General features: G+C 38.9%; 1 protein-coding gene across 1 annotated transcript in view; it reads left to right on the top strand.

Annotated features, from left to right (window-relative positions):
• The first annotated feature begins 5,147 nt into the window (after window positions 1-5,147).
• The window catches only part of LOC138699720 (trichohyalin-like), a 47,846-nt gene continuing 41,158 nt past the window's right edge, over window positions 5,148-11,835 (top strand). The window contains exons 1-2 of the mRNA XM_069825851.1: window positions 5,148-5,349; window positions 7,845-8,133. Of these exons, the coding sequence (XP_069681952.1) occupies window positions 7,859-8,133 (275 nt within the window). The 5' untranslated portion in view covers window positions 5,148-5,349; window positions 7,845-7,858. The remainder of the gene's footprint in view (window positions 5,350-7,844; window positions 8,134-11,835) is intronic.

The following is an 11,835-nucleotide window of genomic DNA, read 5'->3' as shown; positions in this document are numbered from 1 at the left end:
TATTTCGGACATCCTGATTCCTAATGTGGTCCATCCTCGAAATTTGACAACTACGGTGCCAGTAATCCATTTCTAGAGCCAACAATTTCTTCTTCATCCTGTCTCTCATTTCCCAAGTTTCAGAGCCATAGCTACATATACTTTCTATTATAGTTTTATATATACTTGTCTTAGTTTTCCTTGTTACCTTGTCATTCCATAGGAGTGTATTTAATTGTCTTATGGCCCACTTTCCTTGACCAAGCTTATGTGACTTGGTAAAACGTGTATCTCTCTCGGTATTGGGTTAGTATTTTACCGAATCTTGATTTTTATTAATAATATCAATGAGGTTATACTGTGAAGTCAAGTGCCTTACTCATAAAAATTAATATAGTGAAATACATAATTCACTTTTCACCTCTCCTAAAAAGTTTTTTAAATCAAGAGTTACGACTTTTTACCTATCACCGTCGTAGGCTTAATCCTTGTTCTGTGATTAACAGACACTTGTTTTTTTTATTTATTTCACAACATATTCCATTAGTTTCTGTTTTAATTTAACTATACATTTGCTGCTGTGCTAATTTGTAAGTAGATGCTATGCCTCATTTGTCAATAACCGAGTCTGAATATTGACATCATCGTGTACGACGTGCTTTGCCGACATCGTTAAAACCTTTAAATTTGGAGATTCATGAGGAAGTACATTGTGTATCATCAAATGGTTCTTTTAGACGGGCAGACATTGTTGCTATTAACGGACGCTTAAAACGAGCTCTTGTTCTTGACCCTACTATCCATTTCGAAAGAAACCTAAATCAGGCCACCGAAGTTGATATTGAGAAGAAGTCTATATACACGTATGAACCTTGTCTGCCGTATCTTTCTCAAAAGTACAACGTCCCTCTTAAACAATGGTCCGTCATTGGTTTGCTGTTTGGCAGTAGAGGTTCAATCACAAAATTCACGTGGAATTATCTTAAGAAACTTCACATTCCTTTTGATTCTGTAATGTCTATTCTTATAAATATTATCAAGGATTCTCTTCAAATATTACATCATCATCTCTATTTCAATTAATCCACTTATATTTGCCTTCAACAATTAACTTTCTTTTTTTCTGTAATATTTCAAATCACATTATATTGTACATGTTTATTGTATTCAGGACCCTTGTGGTCACTCAAATTCTTTGAGCTGATGTCTATAATTTAGAAAAATATATAAAATATATTATATTATCCTAAACGAATGACATAGGTATTGTTCACAGTCATATTTCCATTGTTGATAGCAAAAAGTAATTTTCATAGATATCTTTCCAAAATCTTTTACATTTCTACAGCTTACTATGTTTCTTTTCTAGGGTGTGAGGAAACTACCATTCAGTTCATAACCTTGAGAATCAAGTTTCATTAACTTTTTATTGGGAAACTGTTTATAATTACAGAATTTAAAATTAAAAAAAAAAAATAATATCTGATATCTCATAATGAACCTGCATTAGGACACTGCCTTCTTAATTCAGTGCTGCACCGTGATGTCAAGGCTTTCTAGAGAAAGTCTATGAACAAGGCCAGGATTCAAGCATAGCCTACATGTCCAAAGCTCCCTAGTGTGTGGCTTGCAAGTCACCTAGTCGCTAGTGTGTTGTATGGACTTGAGAGCTTTGAGACACGGTCTTACCACAGTCTGGTATATAGTCACGAAGCTCAATACGTAGTAAATATGCATCCACAGATAGTTGCTAACCGCTAGGATCGCTACTATCGCCTCATCACAGACAATGCTAAATAGTACCTGCACAGTCTATTGTTCCTAGTACCCTCATAAACTCAAGCTTCGTGACTGTATATATTAGACAGTGGTCTTACCTACTTCTTCTTACTGCTGAAGTAACAGGAACCTGCTAGTAATTCTAACGAACCTATAAATAAAAGAATTATTTACTTTATCAATGCAGTACCACAATTGTTGACATGCAAGTGTGGTATCATTCACATGGTGTATTATTTTTGTGACAAGAGCATTAACATAATAAGGCCATGTCCCAAAGGTACATTTACAGCAGAACTGAACTAAGGCCAAATCTCAAAGCTACATTTTCAGCTGAAGTGAACTAGATTGTTGACTAAATAGCCGGGTGTGACATCAGAAGTTACGATCCAAAGCTACATAGTGAATAGTAATCAACTCCGTAGTAGCTAGTAAACGAAAATGCTTGATTGATTGTTGACTTGTATACTAAACAAACATGGATACCACATCAGCAATTGGGGGTTATGAAATCTGATGATGCTTTGGAAATAAAATGTGAGTCCAATGTAGAATAACACGTTAACTTGGAACATTGACATTGTTAGTATCTGCGTTACCTTTTTTAAATATTGTAATATTTCAGGCCCTTACCTTTTCCACATTTACTTCGATTGCTGATAGCCAAACGTAATTTTCATAGATATCTTTTGAACACTTTTAACAATTCTACATCTTTCTACGTTTCTTTTCTAATGTCTCAGGAAATTATCATTTCACAAACCTGAGAATTAAGTTTCTTGAACTGTTTACTGTAAAACTGTTTATAAACAAAGAATTCGAATTTCTAAAAAATAACAGCTGATAACTTGTAATTAAACTGCATTAGGACACTGCCTTCTTAATTTAGTGCTATACCGTAATTTCATGGCTTTGAAAAAAAACAGTCTATGAAGAAGGCCATGATTCCAGCATGCATGTTCAAAGCTCTCTAGTGTGTAGTTTACAAGTCAGCTAGTTGCTAGTTATTAGGCTAGCATGTAGTATAGACTTGAGCTTTGAGACACGGCCTAAATACGAAAAAATACACAATCTACGATCTTGCTACGTACAACAGAGGGGACTGACATTTGATTTGTGTTGAGGGCTGAGTTATTTCATGATAAAATGAAACTGAAATGGTGTAACTTTAAAAATATACAGTAAAAATAAATAAGCAAGTTTTTTTAAGGTCGAAGATTATTGTCAGGTTAGGTACACGTCATATAGATTTACCCTGGATTGAAAAAGACAGTGCTTTCCTCCGTAGTGAAACATGGTAGTAGTACCAATGGTTACGTAATGATTTCGTACGAAAAATGCTGAGAAAATCAACGATCGGGTATATAAGAAACAAAGGTAAGCCTATTTGGGGTGGGTTTATAACTTTCGCAGTGATCACGTCGTGTTTTTAATGGTGTAGCCTACTACAATTTTGAGGTTATTTTCAATGTTATAATTTTTCCCCGTGTATTGTGCGCAGCGAGATCGAAGATTCACTAAAAATATAATACCTACAGTATCGCGCATTCGACACCAGAGCCTCGTTTGCTTTAATCAGGACCCGCCACGTGACGGTGAGGTTGGTTTGGGAATGAGAGGTTATGTTAGTTCTCGCAGAACGTCACATCATTCCCCTTAGGTCCCTGCGGGCCCTGAAAAGGACCCCTTAGACAGCACCTGCAGGAAATCCCGAAACTAGTCGCTGACTTTAGGTGTGTAGACCCTGGCGATGTCTTCGAGAAAGCTGTGAAATGTATGGTTCGGGCCCCTCCATTGCCGGTACATAAAAGCAGACAGGTAGGAGTCGAACATAGCTCCCCCTTTCCGATTGGTGGTAGGCAAACTCCGTTTAGCATGTGACCATAGACCCTTAATTAGGTTCGTATCGGCACATGTCTCGAGATCCTTGAATGTAATAGAGTGATTCACAACGGTATGCTGGAACCCTTCATCATTCAAGACATCGTATGCCTTCCAACAATCAGAATAGATCGTGGTCCCTGGCATAATTCGGTCCTTGATAATCTGGAGGAAAACATCTTTGGGCCGACCATGCACTGGGAAGAGTAAGCATTCATGAGTTTCACGGTCGGCGACACCAAGCACCTTCGGGACCTCGAGACGCTTACCCTCGTGACGCTTATTCTTATTCAAACTGAACTCGCCGATCTCGACAGTATGTCCCATTCCACCTAATTTGCCTTTACGCATTTCCATAATCACTCCACAAAGTTCCCTACAGTACAGATACCACTGCAGCACCGTGTTGCCCTCTACCCTCGCAACTTCTTTGGCATTCTGCTGGGGAATTTTCGTAAACCAGCAGTATGTCAACAAAAGAAGCTTCGACAGAGTAAGTTTGGAATTACCGAACCAGGTTCCATTCCTTACAGAACGAGCAACACGGTGTGCATTGTCAATGCCCTGGAACTTACATTGCCATTCTACACCATCGCTAATTCCTTTGCGTTCCGCTAATTTCATGGATTTCCCACAGGTTGGACACTTGTAATGACTAGCAAGTAGTCCATGCTCTTGGCAGTATTTCACCGTCTCTTTGGTGAGGTTCTCCCTGCTCAACTTCTGGAAGAAGTACAGATCCTCGTCACCACTCATGCTTACAGTACCTAGTTAGCTGTGTCCGACACCAAGAATGAATGAGTTTCACCTTCACGCGCGCGTTTTTCCTACCCCATCCGCCAGCGAATAGGAAATCGCTGCTACAACCCCTACCAACAGGCTATAACCCTCTCCCACCAATCCCTCGAATTCATTCCATGGTTGCTTATTCAGGACGTAACAATATGACCAATAGGGCGAAGAGAATTATTTTGAACGAAGAAATTAAATTCCCGCTATGAATCCATTCCATGGTTACTTATTCAGTACGAAATTGGCTCTGCAAAAATATGGCCAATATGGCGAAGAAAATTATTTTGGACAAAGAAATTAGATAAAATTATATAAAAAAATTGTTATTCGTGCATTTGCTAACGGTTGCACACTTTCTCTTTTCCCGGAAAAGGTTGAAATCTATTTAAAATCTTCGAGGCATGCGAATAGACGCATCACGTTTCTTTGTCTATAAAACTTTATTCAGAATGATGACAATGACGAATTTAGATCTTGGGATTATGCTTTTGATCTTAATTTAGGTAGAATTGTCATCTTGAAAGATTATGTGTAACTCTTCCTGACCAATTTGACCAGAATGAAATATTTTACTAAAATAAAACTTCTTGGCGTGACAATGCTGACTGAAAGAGGAAAAGCAGTTCATTTTTGTTGGTACCCATTACCCTCAGTATGCGATTGTATAGAAATCGCGGGAATATTTGAAACAATCGATTGTTACCGGTCGATTTCGGATACAAACAGTTTGGTGAATGAGAGAACGTTGTTATCATTTTAATTCGTCTTTTGTTATTATATGGAGAAGATTATAAATGTGACATTGTACTTAGGGTCATTAAAATTTGTTAGTGTGTTGTGGATTTACTATACGTTTAAAATACACGTTCATTGAAATTAATTGTGAGCCAAGTTTAAAAAGAAACAACTTTGATTGAGGTAATGGTCTATAAAAGACGATAATGACAGTTGTGAATTTTATTCCTGACAAGCATTTAGTTTTTTAATTTCTGAATTATTACAGTTTGTGCGGTGTATTTTTGTTGCATTTTTCACCTAGTTATATGCTTGAAATAAGTATTCGTAAAGCTGTTTTTTTTTTTTTTTAAGAGGTTAAGCTCACGTTGGCATACGCCATAAATAGTAGGCATTTTGCGAGACGTGAAATGTGTTGCTAAATATTTTATGCTGTTGCGAGCCGTTTTGGATATTGTCGTTATATTTGATTCAGTAGGTAAGTATTAAAGAGAAACAGAATTCTGGGAACACATCTCCATGTCAGTCTTGGTTTTGTTAAGGAACCATTCATGGGTATTTGCGACGCATAAAAAAGTGGATACCGAAAAATGATGTAGAATGCTGATAAGAAAGTAAATACGAACGTTAGAACTCAATGACATTGACATTTGTGGCATTTAAAAGACGTATCGTTGCGTATTAAATAGTTCGTGCACTATTTCGGGAATAATGGATGTTATGTTCCTACTTCGTCTGAAATTTGAATAATTATATTAAAAGAACTGATTGTCATTCTTGTTAAATGATGTAGCATATGAACCGAGAAATTGTCATCCCTATAGGCCTAGTACTTGAATTCATACAGCAAACATTTTCGAAAATAGTTGAAAGAACACATTTTACGTGCTCATTGTAGGCCAACTCTCTTCACTTATCATTATAATAACATAGCCTTTTGCAATAGATTGAGGTATTCTCTTACATTTTCATTGATTCATAATTAAGCATTTTCAAGGAGATCTAATTCAGAATAAGTGGCCATCTTAATAAAACGGAACTTAAATAATTACTCTACTTATTTACCAACAGTTAACAACATTGACGCCTGTGAAGTTAAACCATAGGCGGAGTTATGGGGGGCACTGCCCCCCCCCCCCAAACTTGTCCCAACTCTTTTTTTTTTTATTAACGTTAGAAAATATTGAATTCAAAATATCTTATTTGCTTTTGTTTATGATTATGTTTCTGTGCTTAAATTGACGAATTAATGATATATGTTTGCCACTAAAACGAGAATTCCATAAAAGTGTGATGGATAGAGAGATTTATTCGTTCCATAATATTCTTACATTTGCTTTATAGCATAGAACAAAGAACATGTCCAATTCTTACTTTTAAATATAAATGCAATATATATAAATGCAAATATGAAATATGTACAGAATTAATACCTTAATAACAATAATACTTTATACAATGTAATATGTTTACCATTTAATAGTATTAAAATATTTACACAGAACTGTGAAATGTCAAGAATTCATCTACAGAATAGAAAGTGTGAGATATTAAGTAATTTTTTAGTTTTACCTTAAATAATGTAGGGTTTTGGCTATGATTCTTAATGTCTTTGGGAAGACTATTGAACATTTTTATCGCCATGTAACGTACTCCCCTTTGATAGCATGATAAATTTGATGATGGCGTATGAAAATCATTCTTTCTGCGGGTATTTATACTATGTTGTTGTTGTTTTCTAATGCCAGGCGTTTGACAATAAAGTCATTTGACCTCTTGCACTCCAATATTTTTCAAAGATATTATCATGGCCAGCCACTGAAGCACAGATTTTGAGGTGTTCCAAATCCATTTCTTGGTTTGAGTTGCATAATGGGCAGTTAGGGGACTGATATATTCCAATTCTATGCAGGTGTTTGGCCAAACAATTATGGCCTGTTGCCAATCTAAATGCAGCTACAGACGATTTTCGTGGTAAATCGGGAATTAACTGTGGATTTTGATGCAGAGAGTTCCATATTTTCCCTTGCGATTGTGTTATCAAATTTTGTTTGTTGAAGTCTAAGTATGTAGATTTAATAAATCTTTTCACAGAGTAATACGTTGATATAGTAACAAGTCTGTAAGTAGCAGTGCTGCCCTTCTTTGCTAAAGCATAGTATTTATACTATGTACGGCTGAATTAGTTGGAAAATTTTCTTTATTAACTTACATAAGAGGAAATTTATTATAGAGTATAGGCCTATGTATTGATTTGTTAAGGTTAAAATCTCTAATTTTTTTAAAAATAATCTACATGATTCTCTAGCCTTTGCTCCAACTATTATTCTAATGTCTCTTTTTTGTAATAAGAATATATTTTACTATCTGCAGAATTTCCCCAAAATATTATTCTGTAGGACATAATGGAATGAAAATAGGCAAAATATATTGTCTTTAAGATACTGCTGTTTAGAAATTGTTGTAACGACCTAATTGCGAAGCATGCTGAGCTAAGTTTGGGGGTGCGACCTTTATACCATGGTGACAATTACTATAAAATCCCAGGTCTACTGATGGAAGGTTGGCACTCTGGTTGTACTTAGGTAAAATAAGGACTCATTGAGGCACAAGTGTGTCTCACACGTCTGTGATTCAGTTTCCATGTGTGTGTTTAATTGTTGTTTTGTTATGTGCAGGTTTGTGAACAACAATGAGCAAGAGAGAGAGAGACTCTGCACGGAACCGTGCCAAAGGTTCCAGGAGTGGAGGAGACTGTGGAAGTCTGAATGTTGTGGGGTGTGTTACTACTCACGAGGAGAAGAAACAAGACTGCAGATTGTCCTCCTTTCTGGAGGCACAGAAGAAGAGCTTCGAATCTGATTACTCTGAGGAGGAGGAAGATGATGAAGTGAGTGTGTTGAAAGCTGACAACCAGAGGAGAGTCGAAGAGCTGCTGCAGAAGGCCAAAGAGGAGTGTACTAAGAGGTGAGGCTTAGAACAGATGCCTACAGTTGACCTCTGCTGTGGCTGAGTGGTCAGACGATCCGGGTTCAAGTCCTGGTAAGGATTTTTGGGTCTATATGACTGTAGGATATCGGTAGTGGCTAGATTGGAGAATGGGGTGATGTCATGTGGTCAACTTATGTGAGAAGGTTAGTGGGTTAGTTGAGGTGATATCTCAGTGACATGAGGTCGACTTATGTGAGAAGGTTAGTGGGTTAGTTGAGGTGATATCTCAGTGACATGAGGTCAACTTATGTGAGAAGGTTAGTGGGTTAGTTGAGGTGATATCTCAGTGACATGAGGTCAACTTATGTGAGAAGGTTAGTAGGTTAGTTGAGGTGATATCTCAGTGACATGAGGTGGACGTATGTGAGAAGGTTAGTGGGTTAGTTGAGGTGATATCTCAGTGACATGAGGTGGACGTATGTGAGAAGGTTAGTGGGTTAGTTGAGGTGATATCTCAGTGACATGAGGTGGACGTATGTGAGAAGGTTAGTGGGTTAGTTGAGGTGATATCTCAGTGACATGAGGTGGACGTATGTGAGAAGGTTAGTGGGTTAGTTGAGGTGATATCTCAGTGACATGAGGTGGACGTATGTGAGAAGGTTAGTGGGTTAGTTGAGGTGATATCTCAGTGACATGAGGTGGATGTATGTGAGAAGGTTAGTGGGTTAGTTGAGGTGATATCTCAGTGACATGAGGTGGACGTATGTGAGAAGGTTAGTGGGTTAGTTGAGGTGATATCTCAGTGACATGAGGTCAACTTATGTGAGAAGGTTAGTGGGTTAGTTGAGGTGATATCTCAGTGACATGAGGTCAACTTATGTGAGAAGGTTAGTAGGTTAGTTGAGGTGATATCTCAGTGACATGAGGTGGACGTATGTGAGAAGGTTAGTGGGTTAGTTGAGGTGATATCTCAGTGACATGAGGTGGACGTATGTGAGAAGGTTAGTGGGTTAGTTGAGGTGATATCTCAGTGACATGAGGTGGACGTATGTGAGAAGGTTAGTGGGTTAGTTGAGGTGATATCTCAGTGACATGAGGTCAACTTATGTGAGAAGGTTAGTAGGTTAGTTGGGGTGATATCTCAGTGACATGAGGTGGACGTATGTGAGAAGGTTAGTGGGTTAGTTGAGGTGATATCTCAGTGACATGAGGTCGACTTATGTGAGAAGGTTAGTGGGTTAGTTGAGGTGATATCTCAGTGACATGAGGTCAACTTATGTGAGAAGGTTAGTGGGTTAGTTGAGGTGATATCTCAGTGACATGAGGTCAACTTATGTGAGAAGGTTAGTAGGTTAGTTAAGGTGATATCTCAGTGACATGAGGTGGACGTATGTGAGAAGGTTAGTGGGTTAGTTGAGGTGATATCTCAGTGACATGAGGTGGACGTATGTGAGAAGGTTAGTGGGTTAGTTGAGGTGATATCTCAGTGACATGAGGTCAACGTATGTGAGAAGGTTAGTGGGTTAGTTGAGGTGATATCTCAGTGACATGAGGTGGACGTATGTGAGAAGGTTAGTGGGTTAGTTGAGGTGATATCTCAGTGACATGAGTTGGACGTATGTGAGAAGGTTAGTGGGATAGTTGAGGTGATATCTCAGTGACATGAGGTGGACGTATGTGAGAAGGTTAGTAGGTTAGTTGAGGTGATATCTCAGTGACATGAAGTGGACGTATGTGAGAAGGTTAGTGGGTTAGTTGAGGTGATATCTTAGTGACATGAGGTGGACGTATGTGAGAAGGTTAGTGGGTTAGTTGAGGTGATATCTCAGTGACATGAGGTGGACGTATGTGAGAAGGTTAGTAGGTTAGTTGAGGTGATATCTCAGTGACATGAAGTGGACGTATGTGAGAAGGTTAGTGGGTTAGTTGAGGTGATATCTTAGTGACATGAGGTGGACGTATGTGAGAAGGTTAGTGGGTTAGTTGAGGTGATATCTCAGTGACATGAGGTGGACGTATGTGAGAAGGTTAGTAGATTAGTTGAGGTGATATCTCAGTGACATGAGGTGGACGTATGTGAGAAGGTTAGTGGGTTAGTTGAGGTGATATCTTAGTGACATGAGGTGGACGTATGTGAGAAGGTTAATAGGTTAGTTGAGGTGATATCTCAGTGACATGAGGTGGACGTATGTGAGAAGGTTAGTGGGTTAGTTGAGGTGATATCTCAGTGACATGAGGTGGACGTATGTGAGAAGGTTAGTAGGTTAGTTGAGGTGATATCTCAGTGACATGAGGTGGACGTATGTGAGAAGGTTAGTGGGTTAGTTGAGGTGATATCTCAGTGACATGAGGTGGACGTATGTGAGAAGGTTAGTGGGTTAGTTGAGGTAATATCTCAGTGACATGAGGTCAACGTATGTGAGAAGGTTAGTGGGTTAGTTGAGGTGATATCTCAGTGACATGAGGTCAACTTATGTGAGAAGGTTAGTGGGTTAGTTGAGGTGATATCTCAGTGACATGAGGTGGACGTATGTGAGAAGGTTAGTGGGTTAGTTGAGGTGATATCTCAGTGACATGAGGTCGACGTATGTGAGAAGGTTAGTGGGTTAGTTGAGGTGATATCTCAGTGACATGAGGTCGACGTATGTGAGAAGGTTAGTGGGTTAGTTGAGGTGATATCTCAGTGACATGAGGTCAACGTATGTGAGAAGGTTAGTGGGTTAGTTGAGGTGATATCTCAGTGACATGAGGTCGACGTATGTGAGAAGGTTAGTGGGTTAGTTGAGGTGATATCTCAGTGACATGAGGTCAACTTATGTGAGAAGGTTAGTGGGTTAGTTGAGGTGATATCTCAGTGAGGTTTATTTACTCGTCATGTTGGTTTACGTCGGCCATGTTGTGACGTCAGAATCGTTTGTCAAACTTGACGAAAATTAAGTGATATCCTACAATAAAAGAATCCCGGATTTTTCATTGAAAAGTCCATAGTGACACTTATGGTGGACAAGGTCGCACTTGAAGCTTTTCTCGGAGTTCTCTCATTTCCCCATATTAGGCATTTACATCATTCCATCAACATTTCGTCATCATTCCATAACATTCTCCAAATGCCGGCTGGCAATGCACGAAGGAGGCTGGCCTAGAGATGAGTGGGATTTCTGCTTGAAACCTGGGTACGCAGAAAACCTTAGACGAGCTTCTTCAAGGTCTGACAATAGGTTTCTCTATTAATGGTTTCACCCCGAGGCAAGAATTCGATGAGTAGGACTCCTTTTCTGTCCCAAAAAACAGTGCACATGATCTTGCGTGTTGACATGGTTTGTTTGAATTTCTTTTTCCTTAGAATAACTCTTCTCGAGTTCTCAGCCAGGTGAGTTGGAGATTAGCTTCCAAGCATACATCCCGTTCTACGGCCCCATCTCGGGCAAAATTAGCAGAATGCTAAGAAAACACGGGATTAAAACCATCCATAAGCCGCCCACAAAGATCCAGAACTTGCTGAGACCAGTTAAGGACGACCTTGGTCTCAGGACACCTGGTGTCTACAGAATACCTTGTGAGTGTGGGAAATGCTACATCGGGCAGACGGGACGAACTATTATGGAACGCTGCAAGGAACACCAACGCAGCATAAGACTATATTATCCTGATAAGTCTGCAGTAGCCCAACACAGCCTAGAAACTGGCCACAAGATAGATTTCAGCGCCACCACCATCTTGGACAAGACATCAGGTTAC

Source organism: Periplaneta americana, chromosome 1 (assembly GCF_040183065.1).
Source record: "Periplaneta americana isolate PAMFEO1 chromosome 1, P.americana_PAMFEO1_priV1, whole genome shotgun sequence".
Classification (NCBI taxonomy): Eukaryota; Metazoa; Arthropoda; class Insecta; order Blattodea; family Blattidae; genus Periplaneta; species Periplaneta americana.
This window is presented reverse-complemented; position numbering and strand designations above follow the sequence as displayed.